The following is an 18,250-nucleotide window of genomic DNA, read 5'->3' as shown; positions in this document are numbered from 1 at the left end:
ACTTTTACCTGTTATCTTATATATGATTGACAAATAAATAAATTTAATTAATTAATTAATTAAAAAATATGATTAATTTTGGAATGTGGCACTAAAATCTTTCAGTGTACTTATTCTGATAAAGCTGGATTTGAAGAAACCATGATACAAAGGACCAAAGAAAAACCATTTGTAGTTTCAGAGTTAAATATTTGGTGTTACTGCAGATTCCTCAGTTCTCCACCAAGAGAACTCCTCTAGCTTTTCAGACATGAACTCATCTTCTCAAGATGGTCACCATGTTCTGACAGAAGCCATAACCATAGCTCTAGCCCAAATACTCCTATTTCTGAAGGTCTCCTTTCTTTCAGATTCTTCCCTATTTGAGGAATGTGCAGTTCAACAACAGTGCTGGAGAGGAAGTCTCCTTCTCAGAAGATGGACTGGGATCTGCTCGTTATGATCTTCTTAACTGGGTTTTCCTCCCCAATCAATCTTTTCTCCCCAAGAAGGTTGGGCAAGTAAATCCTGAGGCTCCCCCAGGACAAGATTTCACATTAAATCTGATGGAATCGTCTGGGGCACAAAGGTGAGCTGCAAGGAAATGTTGTAAATTGAAGGAAAGATTCATTCTCTTCTTGAGATGTACAACATCTTTCTAACTGGAAAAATAATCAATTGAGTCAGAAATCTTGGCAGTCATTTGGTGTAAAATCAGCTTTGCATGTAACACATTTGATGCCTGATTTGTGTCATTCCACAAAGGGTTAGCCTTTGGAACAATGCTTGAAATGCTGCAGGATGCAATTACAGCAAGCAACAGTGATTTCCATGGACCATTGATGCTCAGTAGTATCCTCATGGTTCTTTTTTTAGAAATGCTGTAGTTCAGTCACAAGCCTTCCTCTACAGGCTGAGATCCCAGTTCCAATCTCCAACATCTGATGGTAGGTTGGGAGTGCCAATGGCCTGAATCCCCCAGCAGCTGTTCCTGGTTTTTGATAGATGGTGGCAATCTATTTCCTAAGAAGAGAATCTGAAAATAGAAGTAGGAATAAAAAAGGGAAATAGGAATGAGGGAAAGAATGAATGCAGCAAGTTCATTGCTTAGGTAATTTGAAATATTTCTCTTTCAGACCATCCCCTTTGCCAGATGTGGCAGAAAGAGGTGCCATGCAGGAGAGAGGAGAAGAGTTCCAGAGGGCAAGCCAGTTTGCTGCTACCAGTGTGACCCTTGTCCAGAAGGGACCATTTCTAATCAGACAGGTAGAGCAAACTTCAAAAGTAGATCTTCCAAGATCAAAGAAGACATTCATTAAATCTATTTTCTTTATTGTGATCATTTTTGATATGATTGGCATGCACTCATATTTTTCACTAGAACTTTTCAGTTGATGGATCTAAATTGCCCTGGCCACAGAAGTCGCCTTTCCCAATCCTCAGCAGTTCCATGCAGGATAGTTTTAGGGCAGAATTTATGAATCTCCAAAATGCATTTCAACTCCTCCTGTAATATCTGATTGTGAAACCCAAATTCTAATCGTTTCCTGAGGAAGTGGGGTTTTCAGTCCAAGCTTTAATTCTTATTACTTAGGGCATGCTTCATCCATCTATACTATCAAACTCTGAGGAAATAGACCTGCCAGAGAAAGAGGAGATATATCTATCAGTATCTCTTTGATAGAGTAGGAGCGATCAAGTAAGTTTGAATGAACACTTTTGAAGCACAAAGCAGAGAGGTTAAGGCAAGGATAATGTACACATAAACAAAACAGCAACATTCCCTGGATAACAGGTCTATCGATCTTCTGTGTGTTCCATTATAAAGAAGGGGAGAAAACAGGCAGCAATCTCAAACTGAAAGCCACATTACTCGTAGAATTGCATAGTGAATGGATAGCTAGAACTGAACTAATCCTCGTCACTGGCTAATCTATCCTAGAACCATTATAAATGCAGCATGATTTCCTTGAATGAATGAATTCTTAAACAAAGATTCTTGATTTCAGATGCTGCTCACTGTGAACCCTGCCCAGAAGACCAATATCCCAACAAGGACAAGGACCAATGCATTGCCAAGAAGATCCACTTTCTTGCCTATCAAGACACCCTGGGATACACTTTAGTTTCTCTCACTCTTTTTCTCTCTGTGAGCACATCTGCAGTCCTGGTGATTTTCTATAAACATCATGATACACCAATTGTTAAAGCCAACAACAGAGAACTCACCTACATCCTGCTGGTCTCCCTCCTACTCTGCTTTCTCTGCTCCTTCCTCTTCATTGGTCAACCAGGGAAGGTCACCTGTCTTTGCCATTCTCTTTTCCCTTGCAGTTTCCTCTGTGTTGGCAAAAACTGTTATGGTGGTTCTGGCCTTCATGGCCACCAAGCCAGGGAACAGGTCAAGGAAACTCTTAGGAAAACCACTGACTAACTCTATTGTCTTAGCTTGTCCCCTGGTCCAAACAGTACTTTGTGCCACCTGGCTTGGAACCTCTCCTCCATTTCTCAACTTGGACTTCCACTCCTTGTTTGGAGAGACCATCTTAGAATGTAAGGAAGGTTCAGCTTTAATGTTTTACATGGTCCTCATTTATCTAGCTTTTTTGGCCCTTGTCAGTTTCACAGTAGCATTTCTAGCTAGGAAATTGCCTGATAGTTTTAATGAAGCCAAGTTCATTACTTTTAGCATGCTGGTCTTTTGCAGTGTCTGGGTCTCCTTCCTCCCCACCTACCTGAGCACCAAAGGAAAATCCATGGTGGCTGTGGAGATCTTCTCCATTTTGGCCTCTGGGGCTGCTCTCTTGGCCTGTATTTTTTTCCCCAAATGCTACATTATTCTGCTGAGGCCCGATCTGAATTGTAGAGAAAATATAGTAAGAAACAAGAATGTCTAACTAATGCTGGGATCTGCTTTTTATATTTATATTTCTCTTTGTGGCATGTTTAGAATATGATGATTTCTAAAAAAAAAAATAATGTCTTCAAAGAGGAATTTCTCCATTAAAAAAATCCTTATCAAATGCCACAATTGGTTTGAATTTACCTGTGGTCAACAGCAATCACCCAGCCTTTTGTTTATCATGCCTTCAAAATATCCTCGTGTTGTCCAGTGCCTAATGTTGATGCAAAACTGGTTATTAAAGATGTATTCATTATTTCAAGGAGGACATTTTCTCATTCCATTCTTTTTAATTTAATTATTCTTTAAAATAGTGTTTTAAAGAGTTGGAATCAGTGCTTTTAGGCCTATATGGTTGTTTCCTTAGACATCTGAGGCTATATAGAGTTCTCTACCAGTATTCAGTTATTTTAAATAATAACTCCCTTTCCATAAAATGGCCTCTCATGTGGGAAATAGAAACAATGGAGGAATGTGTGCTAACTGGCCCATAAAATAGCAATTCTCTGGCTTTCAATAAGCTTTATCAACATTTCTATGGCAACGTAACTGATATCCTTTTTTATTAAGAGAATATTTCTCTGTTGAAGATAATAACAGTAGAAGAGTGGCAACATAATTGATAGTTTGTTAATTATGAATAGGTATGATTATACCACCTTATGCATAAATCATTTTCTCCTTCTTTCTCAAATGTATAAATATGAGTGCAATCTTTGGTCTTCAAGAGTTCCTCCCACTATTCTCTGGAGAAAATTTACCCTGGGCACACTCTTAGCAAGCAATACTGCTGTGAGAATTGATTATTGATTTTTGGTCCTGCATTTGGAGCCTGAAGGCTTAAGCAGTTGTAATAGCTACATAAACATGACAGATAGTGCTTGTTTAGTAACAATGATGAAATAGTAACTTTGCAACCAGAGGCAATGACTGAACGATCCAAGGACAGAGGCATGGGAATAGAAGGCAAAGGGCCACCAAATAAGCATCAAACTTTAGAACTATTACCAAAACAACTAATTTTAACCTCATTGGACACTAACAAGATGACATATGGGGGAAGGCCTGGGAGTAGGGGAAATTACATGGTTTATACAGAAATCTTCAGATCTGGCTTTGCTTACGCAGTAACACTTGACTTTTAGTAAAGGTATACCCAACTCTACAGATAGAGTCAAGGATTTTTCTTTCCTAAATGTCTAAGCTGGGACAGGCCTGACATTCCGTCCACCAGCAAGGCCAGCAAAGGCATTATGCAACCGGTGGTCCCAACTGGAGAGCCATAGATGATGTTTCCTAAATTAGAGGCTCTGTCACTCCAGGAGAGATTGAATTTTTTCCCCTCCCAGATAGTTGTACAGAGAGCAGAGTCCTGCCCTGCATTGACAGCAGGCTACAGCTTGTGGGCCCCTCTTTGCAAACTGCACACCTCAGGCCATGGAATTGATCAGCAAACCGAAGCACTGAATTGGCTGCTGCATGGTGAGAACAGAAGCTGTCTGGCCCATGTGCTCACCCTTTGCATTGAACCAAAGTGGGGCAGCTCAAAGGGAATCAAAAAGCCATCGTGATCACTCCTGCCACAGCCTGGGGTATCCAGTTGGCAAAGAGGGGAGCATCAACCATAGCAGCTAGGGAGGGGTGAATGCCAGGGGTCAGCTGGGGTGAGGGGGCTGGGATGAAGTGAATGTAGGCAATTGTCCTAGACTACACAGTGACCATGTTCACAGGTCTGTAAAGCATAAAAAAATGATGTTCTTCATCAATGTTGGGACAGATTCGCTTAGCAAGCACTTCCAGCATGATTTTGGTAGCAGCCACCAGTGGCCTCATTCAGTTGTGGTCCCTTGGAATATGGTGGCCGCTTCTGTCATTGCACCATGTGGCCTTGTGACAAAGTGATTCGTTCTGCTTCCCTCTGGCTATTTGTGCAGCATTGCAGAAAACTCTGGAGCTCCCGTGAAGATGGAGTTCATGTGAGGATCAACAATAGTGATTTTATTTATTTATTTCATTTTCTGAGTGCAGAACATTTTATTTATTTATTTATTTATTACTCGAATTTCTATACCGCCCTTCTCCTTTCGGACTCAGGGCGGTGAACAGCCAAAATAAAAAACATTTATACATAAGTGCGATTAAAAAATAGATTTAAAATAATTAAATTTGGCCCATAGTTTAAAATTTATCAATTTAAAATCCATATCAAAATTTAAAACCAACCATAAAATCATAAAATCAAGAGAGACCGGCTAACTGAAAGAGATGAGTTTTTAGGGCCCGACGAATGGTCCGGAGGTCGGAGATCACTCGTATCTCTGGGGGTAGATTGTTCCAAAGGGTAGGTGCCACCACAGAGAAGGCTCTCCTCCTGGGGGTCGCCAGCCGGCATTGTCTAGCCGACGGCACCCTGAGGAGGCCCTCTCTGTGGGAGCGAACTGGCCGGTGGGAGGCTATTGGTGGCAGAAGGCGGTCCCGTAAGTACCCTGGCCCTAAGCCATGGAGCGCTTTAAAGGTGATCACCAACACCTTGAAGCGCACCCGGAAGTCCACCGGAAGCCAATGCAGCTCGCGCAGGAGAGGAGTCACATGGGAGCGCCCCGTCGCTCCCATAATCCCCCACGCGGCCGCATTCTGCACCAGTTGGAGCCTCCGGGTGTACCCCAAGGGGAGCCCCATGTAGAGAGCGTTACAATAGTCCAGACGAGAGGTGACGAGTGCTTGAGTGACTGTGCGTAGGGAGTCCCGATCCAGAAAGGGGCGCAACTGGCGTATCAGGCGAACCTGATAAAAAGCCTCCCTGGCCACGGCCGTCATATGCCCTTCTAAAGACAGCCGTGCGTCCAGGAGGATGCCCAAGTTGCGGGCCCTTTCCGTGGGGGACAATGATTCGCCCCCATCTTACAATAAAAGGAGAAAATGTGCCATTTAAAATTGGCCTATTGATCTAAATAAACCAAAAACCAAAAACTATACAATCAATATAAAAATTAAACGCAGAAGGAGTTTAAAACCCTTATGTGACATTATACAGGCCATCCTCGTTCAAAATTATAAAGGCCCTGAAAAAAGTGACTTATGACTGTTTTTCACACTTATGACCATTGCAGCATTCCCATGGGCATGTGGTCAAAATTTGGGCCCTTGGCAACTGGCTCATATTTACGACGGCTGCAGTGTCCCAGGGTCCTCTTTTCTGACCTTCCAACAAGCCAGGTCAATGGGGAAGCCAGATTCATTTAACAACCATGTCATTAACAGGGGGGCATGGATCTAGTTCAGAGGTGGTCACAACTACATCCCATGGACTCTGTCGACATCCTTGGGATCAGCCAGATCAAACTGTTCCTAAATTCCTGCGTAAATCCTTTCCCCAGCCTTCTCCATAGGATCCACACCATGCTTGGCCTCCAACTGGGAAGAGATCCAAGTAATTTTATCAACCAGAATTCTTCTGTGAGTGTGAGAAAAAAAAATTCCCTCAGAGTTGCTGTGCCTATTAATGGCCTTTGGCTTAGATAATTGAATAGGCCAATCAGAGTGCAGCTCCTGGTTTTGAATCTCCGGGGCTTTTTCTATGCCTTCCCTAACTGTCCCTAACTGTCACTAACTGTCACTAACTGTAAGCATATAAGGAGCTGCTTGCCAGCAGGCTAAACCAGTTTGGGATCAGAGGCAGAGCTGAAGTCCCTAAAGCCTCTCCCTTCTATTTATTTGTCTATCCTATCCAAGGCCTCAGTAGCTTTCCTATTCCAGGTAGTGGCCAAGACCTCAGAAGGACAAGACAGCAGAGCCTGGGGTATAATCCTCAGTTCCCTTTGGAACCCCATCAGTCACTAAGAGTGGACTGGTCAAAGAGATCCAGCCTCCCTGCAGAGAAGGGCAGCATAAAAGAATTTCAAAGTCATCAGGCCATGATCTGGCCAGGACAAAGATGACAAGGACAGCTCCTCCTCAGATCAGGTTGGAAGTGGTCAGTTTTGAGTTGAGCTAAGAATGATGGTGGCCATGGTGAGATGCCTCTAAGGCCTGCCCCTGGGATGGCAAATGGACATCTCTAAAGACCATAAGTCTGGGGAACCCCACAGTCAACTGAGAAATGCCCTATAGAAGGTCAGACATGGAAGTTGCTGTGCAGCAAGAAGGCTGGTACAGTAGTAATGATCCCAACTGGTCCTGTGAATGAATCTTCTAGAAAAGAATTTCAGACCTGGCAATTTGGGGAGCAGCACCCCCAAAGACCAAAAGAAACACCCGAATGACAATTCTACCCTTAGGATACAGCAAGAGAAATTTTCAAGTCTTGCAAAAAAAATTGAAGTTAATATAAATGGAATTCCTCAAATTCCATTTATGCCTTGTGCCACTATTCCCAAGTAGCCCTCCTATTATCTGACCAAAGTAGGGCATAAGCCAAAATCCATCTTGTGTGCAGGGATCACTTTCATGTAGGTTAACAACACAATTTCCCCATGACTCCATCTGCTCTGGGAATTTCAAGAGACACAAAGATGTTTTCCATTCTGCTGCATGAAGAGAAGCTGTTGCTAAGGGGACAGGTCAATGGCTTTTCCCTGCAATTATCACAAGAACAGTCATTCTTCATTTATCCCCTGTGGATTTCCAGACACAAAGAACTTCCAGGATAAAATCTGCTTTAAAAATTATCTCTGAGTTCACCAGATGGAGGGTACAACGTGTCACCTTAGGCTGTGTTGCAAAGAGCTCACTCCTGGGTTTGAAGAGACTCACATGCCTTTGTTCTCTCTATGGTCACAGCCCAAAGACAGGTAAGAGGAAGCATAGTTGCTATAAATTTGTCCTGGTGCCATCCAGGTGGCACAGGTGGTGCCTGATCTGCTAAAGATCCAGTGAGATTTCAGGAGAAACCTTCAAATCAGTTTCTGCATAAACCTTGATTTCTTTTCTAGGAGGGAAGGTGATAAGAATGACCGGGCAGGAGTTATGCTACTTCTGATGCTGATGCTCTTCTTTCTCCAGGCTCCAACTACAGCAAAGAGGCTGCAAACCATGTGTGTGTTCAGGGATTATATCGATTTAGATGGAAGCTACTACAGGCCTGGTGATCTCATTATTGGTGGGAATTTGCCCTTGGGAATCATTAACAAGTCTCCTGTCCTGGAGTTTAATACAGTGAAGCTTGTTTTTAAAAAGGGGTAAGTTTCAGCTGAAGGGGAAACATGGAGATAAATTGTTTCTTTGCTTTACATTCAGGGACTTTTTTCAAAAAATACTTCTAGTGTTTTGAACTGTTCTGGTGTAGTGCATATTTTGTGCTTTTCTCGATAAATTAGGAAGCTCTTCAAATAGGCTGGAATTCTCAATCTATTCATCAGGAAGATGATAAACAGCAAAAAATGAAGAGGGAAGCTGTGCTGGCCTAGTGAAGAAGTCAAATTATATTAATCTGAACTGTAACTTCTGGCAGAAAATTCGAATAAAAGCTCAACACGCTTAAACTGTTCAGGAATTACAAAAATCCCTCTCAACATTGGAATCATTATTGATGATGAATAATGGCCTTCAGTAAATCTCTGAGGTGACTACCACTGCAGTCCTGTGTTCAGCAACCTTTATCACACCTGAAGAAGCTGCTCCAAGAGAGACTTTAAATAATTACATTGAAAGTGGAGCAGTTGGAAAGGATTACAGCCACTGCAAGAAAGTGAATATGGCAGAGATGATAGAGAGTATAAAACAGTCCATGATATCTGTAGAAAGGCTTGGCTCCTTTCTCACAAAGTCACCCAAGTTTAGCCAAGGGAAATCATTTAAAAAAAAACCCTGAGTCCCTAGGGGGAGAAGGGCGGTATATAAATTCAAATATAAATAAAATAAATAAATAAATGTCCCCCCAAACAGTGAAGTAAATTGTACAGCCATGCACAAGCTTTCCTGTAATGTTCTCCAATATTTTTCTCACTACAGTCTCATACCCAGTAACTACCAGCAGTTCCTTGCATTGATGTTTGCTGTCTCCGAGGTCAATAAGGATTTTCTTCTGCTCCCCAACATCACTCTTGGCTTCCACATCTACCGCCATTTCCAGAGGGAGATTGAGATTTCCTTAAACAGCCTCTCCATGCTCTCCTCACGAGGCCAAGTGGTTCCAGGGTACAAATGTGACTATCCGGACACTCTGCTGTCCGTCATTGGTGATCTCAGTGCAACGTTCTCAAGGCTGATGGCCTCCATCTTCAGCATCTTTAAGCTCCCACAGGTAAGAGAGCTCCCTTGGATACAGTATGGAATAGATAAAGATCAAAAGCACACACAGAAGCCAAAGATTAAACTAAAGATAGTTTTTTTTGTTGGGGGGCATATAATGAGCTTGTGATTCTTAGATTATCCTTTATTAAAGGGTAGCCATCATTTTAGTGCCATTTATTCTCTGTATCAGGTTGTTGATTTTTCTCTTGTCTTCTGACATGCCACAGCCAATAAAAATGGCTAAGGAGATTAAGTTTGCCAATCAAAGTGAGTGAGCCTGACTGGAAGTCCATCAATCACACAGTGGTCACTACTAAAGTCAGCATGAAACTTTTACTTTGTCTTTGAAAAAAGAATCTCATTTTCTCCAGCTCGGTGTTGGCTTTGAGTTCTCCCAGGGAGAGAGAAGAGTTTATCCTTCCTTCTTCTGGATTAATCCCAGGGAATCTCCTCAGTATGTGGGTTTAGTCCAGCTGCTCCTGCATTTCCAGTGGAACTGGGTTGGTCTTTTTGCCCCTGAAGATGACAGAGGAGAACGTTTCTTCTCAATGTTGATGCCAATGCTCCAGGAGAAGGAGATCTGCCTGGCCTTCGCTCTAATGCTGAAATTGGATAATATTCAAATAGCTCTGAACAAGATGGTTGTCAATTTCCATTCCTGGTCTAAAGCAGAAGTGTTTATTTTCTTTGCAGACTTAGCTGTTATTGGTACTGTAATAGGGGCAGTACGTTATTTTGAAAAATACAGGAAAGTATCATTTAGGAAAGTTTATATCTTAACTTCGCATTGGAATCTTGGCATGAAGAAAGCTGAACAAACATTGCAATTTATAAAAGCTTTGCATGGGGCCTTGCATTTTAGGGACCACTCCAGGGATGTCTCTGAATTCAGCCACTTCCTCCTGTCTTTAGACCCCTTGAACCCCCAAGGAGATGTCTTTCTCCCTCCATGGTGGGAATTTGTCTATGACTGCAAGTTCCATAAATCAGGAGAGATCCCTCCAAAGGGAGAAAAACAATGTACAGGAAAGGAGAATCTGCAGAATCTGCCCAATTACACTTTTGAAAAAAGAATGAACGGAGAAAGTTACAATATCTACAATGCCGTTTATGCTCTGGCACACGCTTTACATGCAATGGATGGATCCAGAATTCAACCGACCATAATGAGGCTTGGAAAGAGGATCTCAGATGTCCAGTCATGGCAGGTAATTTCTGGGGCTTTTGATTCAGTCCGCAGACACTTTAATTGGAAGCTCCCCATATGAATTTCTTCAGTTCCTGATTCAATGTCTGCATATCAACTTATTTGAGACCCTACCCTTCTTTTTAGTTTACCATTTCTTGTGCTACTCAGTTTGCTGTGTGAAAACAGCTTCTCACTAAGAATGGATGGAAACTAACCAAGGAGAGAAGCAACCTAGAACTTAGGAGAAATTTCTTAAGGAAGGGTTTACCTTTAGAGGTCATGGGTGCCCCATTGAAGAAGAGAGAGGATAGCCACTTGTATAAAACTGTAGAGGGTCTGTTGCTTGAGCAGGGGGTTGGACTAGACGACCTCCAATGTCCCTTCCAATACTGTGATTCTGTTTCTATGACAACCACAGCACAGAGCAAGATTCAAAGTGGTCCTAATGGACTCCTGGTCTGAAATTCACCAGAATTTTCTGCATCAAAGGCTAAAATGTTGGACCTCTCTGGATAGTGAAGTGTCCAACCAGGTCTGTTGAGGGTAAAACTGCCCTCTGCAAAGTAGTGCAACGGACTAGACAGCGAATAGATACGATGCTTAGCAAAACACACAGATAGTCACAGACTCTGAACGTTTAAAGAAAAATAAACAGTCTTTACTTGTAGTAAGAAACAACCTTGGCTTCTCAAAACAACTTCTTCAAACAATCACGGTTCAACACAAAAACATAGTTTGCTTACAATTCCAGTTCTCTTCAAACACAGACACAGTTCCTTCAAGCAGTTCAACCTTCTAATAGCAGGAGCAGGAGCAGGAACAGGAATGAACGAACTTCCTGCCTTCCTTTATATGTCTGCTTAGCACAGCCAATTAGTCATATTTGGAGCAGTTAAAGTTACAGAACATAGTTTTCTATATATTATCTACCCAACTGTAGGATAAGGATCCAACATTCTCCCCTTTGGGTAGACTAATATATTTACAATCTTAAACCATACTGTTCACATGTATCTATATGTTTCCTACTTCCCTGTGCTTTTGTGAAATGATCAGCCACATTGTCCTCTGATGCACAATATACAAGTTCTATCATCTTGTTCATTATACATCCTCTTACATTGAGATATTGAAGATCTGTTTGTTTTGTTCTAGTCTTTACAACTATATTTGTTGCCATTTTTATCGCTGCCTGATTATCTTCATGTACTATTATAGGATCTTGTATATCTATTCCTAAATCTAGCATCAGCTGCTTAATACTGATCAAATCCGTACATAACAAAGATAAATAAGAAAACTCTGCTTCCATTTTAGACATACTTAAATGCTGCTGTCTTATTGAACGCCACCATATCAAAGCTTTCCCCAGAAATACAGCGATTCCTGAGGTTGATTTTCTTGTATTCACATCTGTTGCAAAACTAGCATCTGCATAAGCGGTTACATGCAATTCTTCTGATGGTTGTAGATACAATGCATGATGCATGGTATATTTCAGATATCTAAGAATACGTTTTGCTCCTTGCCAGTGTCTTTCTGTAAGTTCCGTGTTGAATCTAGCTAATTGGTTCACGCTATAAGAAATATCGGGTCTAGACCAATTGCTAATGTATGATAAACTGCCAATCAATGATTGGTATATCCCTTTATCAGACAATGGACTTTGCACATCAGTGTTGCAATAATCTTGAACCATAGGTGTCTTTGATGGTTTATACAATTCCATTCTGAACTGTTTTAATAGATTATTAATTTTATCAGTTTGGGATAATTTAAATCCTCCCCTAGTTTTCAGCCTTCTGCAAAACCTGGCTATATGATCCTTCTTGCCACAATTAAAACAATGTTTTACAGCATATACATGGTTATTTGCCTTTACATTTACATTAATCAACTCAGGTTCTTCCCTTAATTGTTTTCTTTCTTCTCTCCTTCTGGCCTCTTCTAGTAGTCGTGAGGTTACATTGGCCAAAGTTAGTTCCTGCTGTGTGAGAACTTCAAATGATGTTACTACGTCATCGTAGCTTTCATCTAGCAATGATAACAGTATATAAACCTGTTGTTGCTCGGAAACTACCTCCTTCTGTTGTAGCTCTTGAAAAATGCTTTTTATGCAATTCAGGTGTGTTAACATGTCACCACCCTTAAGGAGTCGTGTGCGAAACAACTTTCGTGTAATGTTAATTTGCGCCCCTACAGTGTCACAAACATAAAGACGTTTCAAATTTCCCCAGCATTTTGCAGCAGACTGTTCACCCTCAATATGAACAAGCTGGGTATCGTCTAGAGACAAACCAATAATACATAATGCACTCTCATTCCTCCTCTGGAACTCGGCTATCTTCCTGGCATCCTCGGCATCGTCAGCATTCCAGGAGGTCACATCTGGTGGATTCTGCACTACATCCCATAGCCCTTCTTTGTGCAACAGGAGACTGCACTTGGTGGACCAGGATTTGTAGTTGGTGCCATCCAGCCAGGTAACCAGCGATAAGTTGGGAGCGTGACCTTGTGCCATCCTCACCAGGATATTTAATAAGTATCAGAACATCTGGAGCAATAATGTGTGTCGCAACTCTCTTATTGCTGTAACTGGTACACACACTCTGGCACTGGGCCCATAACCAGTGTTGAAGGCAAAACTGCCCTCTGCAAATTAGTGCAATGGACCAGACAGCGAATAGATACGATGCTTAGCAAAATACACAGATAATCAAAGACTCTGAACGTTTAAAGAAAAATAAACAGTCTTTACTTGTAGTAAAAACAAACTTGGCTTCTCAAAACAACTTCTTCAAACAATCACGGTTCAACACAAAAACATAGTTTGCTTACAATTCCAGTTCTCTTCAAATGCAGTTCAACCTTCTAATAGCAGGAGCAGGAGCAGGAATGAATAAACTTCCTGCCTTCCTTTATATGTCTGCTTAGCACAGCCAATTAGTCATCTTTGTAGCAGTTAAAGTTACAGAACATAGTTTTCTATATATTATCTACTCAACTGTAGGATAAGGATCCAACAAGGTCAGATGCTTCCTTCCACATGGCCCATTAGATCAAACCTGGTTCCTGCATTCTGCTGCCTTTGACAATGAGCCAGAGAAAATCAGTGTAATTTTCCATGGTTCCGATAGAAATAATTTATTCACTCCAAACATTCATTTATCAGTCAACAAGACCTTGGAACTATTTCAAAGTGCATGTAGCCAAGTATCACAAGAGGAAAATCCTAAAATTAAATTTAGATTGTGGAACTAAATTCTTGTGTTTTGGTGAAATTGGAGTTGGAAATCATGCCCAGTGATAAAGAGAAAACATTTAGTTTCAGAGTTAAATACACCTGATTCTACAGATCGCCAAGAGATGGAAATAGCTTCTCAAATATAAACCCATTGTCTCAAGATGGCCATTATGTGATGAAAGAAGCCATGATGTCCCATTTGTAGCTCTAGCCCAAATACTCCGATTTCTGAAGCTCTCCTTTCTTTCAGATCCTTGCCTATTTGAGGAATGTGCAGTTCAACAACAGTGCTGGAGAGGAAGTCTCCTTCTCAGAAGATGGACTGGGATCTGCTCGTTATGATCTTCTCAACTGGGTTCTCTTCCCCAATCAATCTTTTGTCCCCATGAAAGTTGGGCAAGTAAATCCTGAGGCTCCCCCAGGCCAGGATTTCACCATTAACTCTGATGGAATCATCTGGGCCACAAAGGTGAGCTGCAAGGAAATATTGTAAGTTCAGAGAAAGATTCATCCTATTTTATTTATTTATTTATTTCATCAAGCATGCATTTTATGACAGATACAAGTGTAAACATAATTATAAATACATGAAAAGGATACAAATAAAAGAAAACATTAGGATGGTAGGCATGCTGGTGCACTTATGCATGCTCCTTATAGCCCTTTTAGGAATGGGGTGAGGTCTACAGTAGACAATCTAAGGTTAAAGTTTTGGGGATTTGGGGAAGAAACCACAGAGTCAGGTAGTGCATTCCAGGAGTTGACAACTCTGTTACTGAAGTCGTATTTTCTGCAATCTCTTCTCTTCTCTTCCTGAGATGCAGAACATCATCCTATCTTGAAAAATAATCAACTGAGTCAGAAATCATGGCAATCATTTGGTGAAAAATCTGCTTTGCGTGTAACACGTTTAAGGTCTGATTAGTGTCTGATTCCACAAAGGGTTAGACTTGGGAACAACATCTGCTTGAAACGCAGGATGCAATTACGGCAACCAACAGTGATTTCTATGGACCATTTCCATTCAGTTGTATCCTCATTAAAAATGCTCTCATCCCATCATAAACCTTCCTCTGCAGGCTGAGATTCCAGATCCAATCTCCCACATCCATGGGTGTGTCAGGAATGCCACTGGCCTGATTACCTCAGGGCTGTTCTTGATTTTTGATAGACAGTGGCAAATTATTTCATTAGAAGAGAATCTGAACGTAGAAGTAAGAATAAGAAAGGGAAATAGGAATGGGGAAAGAATGAATGCAGTTTATTGCTTAGCTCATCCCAAGTATTTCTCTTTTCTCTTTCAGAAGGTGCCCTTTGCCAGGTGTGGCATGAAGAGGTGCCATGCAGGAGAGAGGAGAAGAGTTCCAGGGGGCAAGCAGGTTTGCTGCTACCAGTGTGATGCTTGTCCAGAAGGAACCTTTTCTAATCAGACAGGTAGACAAGACTTCAAATGTTAATCTTCCAGTAGCAAAGAAGACATTCATTAAGTCATTTCTTTTGTTCTCGTTGTCATTTTATATGAGATTGAGATGAAATCATATCTCTCAGCAAAACCTTTCAGTTCACATATCTAAACTGCCCTGGCCACAGAGGCCACTTTTCCTGATATTCAGCAGTTCCATGCAGGATAGCTTTAGGGCAGAATTTATGAATGTCCAACTAGGATTTCCACTCCTACTCCAACCTCCAATTGCAAAAACTGCCTTCCGATCTATCCTAAGGAAGTGGGCTGTGCGGTCAAAGCTTCAATTTGTATCATTCAGAATATGCTCATTCTTTCAGCTGTATCAGCCTCTGACGAAATAGACCTGTCAGGGAAAGCAGACATTCATCTATCTATGTCTCTTTGATAGAATAGGAGGGAGCAAAAAACATCTGAATGAACAAATTGAGATACAAAGCAGAAAGGTTAAGGCAGGGATAATATACACACAAGCAAAACAGGAACATTCCTGGATATCAGATCTATCAGTCTCCTGTCGGTTCCATTATAAAATGGGAGAAAAAAAACAGGCAGTAATCTCAGACTGGAAGCCCCATTACTCATAGAAGTGCACAGTGAATGGATATCTGGAACTGAACAAAACCTTGTCTCTGGATAACCTGTCCCCAGGATCATCATAAATGAAGGATGATTTGCTCTTTTTGATGCCCCATAAATAGCACAGGGAGGTTATTTTATTACTCCCTTTGTAGGTAGGTCAGGAGCAGAAAGACAACACTCCTATGATTTATGCAGGAGGGAAAATGTGCATGATAATTGCTCAAGAAATGCTTAGACAAAGACTTTTGATTTCAGATGCAGCTCACTGTGAACCCTGCCCAGAAGACCAATTTCCCAACAAGGACAAGGACCAATGCATTGCCAAGAAGATCCACTTCCTTGCCTTTCAAGACACCCTGGGATACACTTTAGTTTTTCTTGCTCTTTTCCTCTCTCTGATCACTTCTGTAGTCCTGGTGGTTTTCTATAAACATCATGACACACCGATTGTCAAGGCCAACAACCGAGATCTCACTTACATCCTCCTGGTCTCCCTCCTTCTCTGCTTCCTCTGCTCCTTCCTCTTCATTGGTCAACCTGGGAAGATCACCTGTCTCTTCCGACAATCTGCCTTTGCCATTCTCTTTGCCCTTGCAGTTTCCTCTGTATTGGCAAAAACTGTCATGGTAGTTTTGGCTTTCATGGCCACCAAGCCAGGGAACAGGACAAGGAAACTCTTAGGAAAACCACTGACCAACTCTATTGTCTTAGCGTGTCCCCTGATCCAAGCACTTCTTTGCGCCACCTGGCTGGGAACCTCTCCTCCATTTCCCAGCTGTGACTTTCACTCCTTGTTTGGAGAAATCATCTTGGAATGCAAGGAAGGCTCAGCTTTAATGTTTTACATTGTCCTTGCTTACCTGGGTTTTTTGGCCTTCATAAGTTTCACAGTGGCATTTCTAGCTAGGAAATTGCCTGATAGTTTTAATGAAGCCAAGTTCATTACTTTTAGCATGCTGGTCTTTTGCAGTGTTTGGATCACTTTCCTCCCCACTTATCTGAGCACCAAGGGGAAGTCCATGGTGGCTGTGGAGATCTTCTCCATTTTGGCCTCTGGGTCTGGTCTCTTGGCTTGTATCTTTTTCCCCAAATGCTACATTATTCTACTGAGGCCAGATTTGAATTGTAGAGAAAACATAGTAAGGAACAAGAATTTCTAACTAATGCAAGGATCGGCCTCATTTATATTTGTCTTTGAAGCATCTTTAGAATGTGACATTTTTTTTAAAAAAAATGTTGACAAGAAGGAGGAACTTATACGTTAAAGAATTCCTTACCAAGTGTTGCACTTTACTTGATGAATGCAGGTTGGCTGCATCTCAACTGTGAGGTTGTTCCCAATAATAGAAGACTTTCTGCCTCCACTCTTCCACCACTCTTGCCTCTGTCCTCTCTGTTACTCTCATAGATATTCAGATTCTCCAGAGCTCAATTTCATTCTATTTAACAAACTGAAGCTGTAGGAGGATTGACAAAACCTGGGCATGGAGTCAAAAGAGGAATCAGCCTAAACTCTCTATGTAACCACAAATGAATTCCATTGACCTGTCAGTCCTGGAAGCCATCTTTTCTTTTGGAGCTTCAGGGCTGCCACATTTTTTGTGCCTGGGAAATTGGGAGGGGGATTTGCAAGGAGCGGTGGAAGATTAGCCATAACAACATTCCTTTCTCTGGGAGTCAAGGACAACTGCCCTGCACCTTGATGGGAGTGACTGGCGACTGTCTCCAATTGCGTTGAACAAATGATTGGACCATGTGATGTACTTGTGGGTGCAGGGGATGGATCTTTGAGTTTATTTTGGGTGGGGAAAACCCAGAATTTTCAGATGCAGGTTTTCCCAGATGTTCCAACATGACATTTCTAATAAAATGGACCTTTGAGGAAATGTTAGTCTCAGAGTCTTTTGTTGGGGGCGTTTTCTGGAACCCTGACATGACCCTTATCTAACACCAAGATGTTACTAACCATTACTTTATTAGCTTCCTATGGATAGGGATGACTAGTACTAAATCAGCCTAATTGGAACTTCACAGGTGGTCTAAATGTTTTGCACCTGATACAATATTTAGAAAGACTTTTTTTGAGATAGCCACCATACTGCTCCTTCAGCAAAAATTAATAGTCCAGAAAAACTGTAGATTGCACAAGAGTCTTAAGGACAGTGAACTGTCATTCAGAACCAAAGATGAAAAATTCCACTTCTGGGAGGACCAATCATCCACGCCTGCTTGGTTTTAATACAATCTTGCCATTCTGAAAATACTTTCCTTTTCCTCATGTTATAACAGAATACCAGAGTTGGAAGGGATCTTGGAGGTCTTCTAGTCCAACCCCCTGCTGAAGCAGGAGATCCCATACCATTTTAGAGTGAATGGTTGTCCAGTCCCTTCTGAAAAGGTTCCAGTGTTGGAGCACCTACAACTTCTGAAGGCAACTCTTTCCACTGATTAATTGTCCTCCCTGTCAAGAAATTTCTCCTTAGTTCTGGTTGGATCACTCCTTGATAAATTTCCATCCGTTACTTCTTGTCCTGCCATCAAGTGCTTTGGAGAATAGTTAACCCCCTTTTTTTTCTGTGTCAGCCCCTCAAATATTGGAAGACTGCTTTCATGTCACCTCTCTTAGACTAGATATACAAAGTTCCTGATATCATTCATCGT

At 41.6% G+C, this 18,250-nt stretch overlaps 1 protein-coding gene and 1 pseudogene across 1 annotated transcript; both read left to right on the top strand.

Moving 5' to 3' along the window:
* Positions 1-2,014: 2,014 nt before the first annotated feature.
* On the top strand, positions 2,015-2,861 carry LOC139308395 (vomeronasal type-2 receptor 26-like; annotated as a pseudogene).
* A 6,123-nt stretch (positions 2,862-8,984) lies between these two features.
* Positions 8,985-16,707, top strand: LOC139312610 (vomeronasal type-2 receptor 26-like; the record flags this gene model as incomplete). The annotated part of the gene is made up of 3 exons (XM_070937549.1): positions 8,985-9,122; positions 14,850-14,979; positions 15,845-16,707. Coding segments are annotated over exons 1-3 (1,131 nt in total), but the record flags the coding sequence as incomplete, so codon positions are not given.
* Positions 16,708-18,250: the final 1,543 nt, after the last annotated feature.

This window comes from Pituophis catenifer, unplaced genomic scaffold (genome assembly GCF_029215685.1).
Source record: "Pituophis catenifer annectens isolate HBS135680 unplaced genomic scaffold, rPitCat1.0.hap2 SCAF_1, whole genome shotgun sequence".
NCBI lineage: Eukaryota > Metazoa > Chordata > Lepidosauria > Squamata > Colubridae > Pituophis > Pituophis catenifer.
This window is presented reverse-complemented; position numbering and strand designations above follow the sequence as displayed.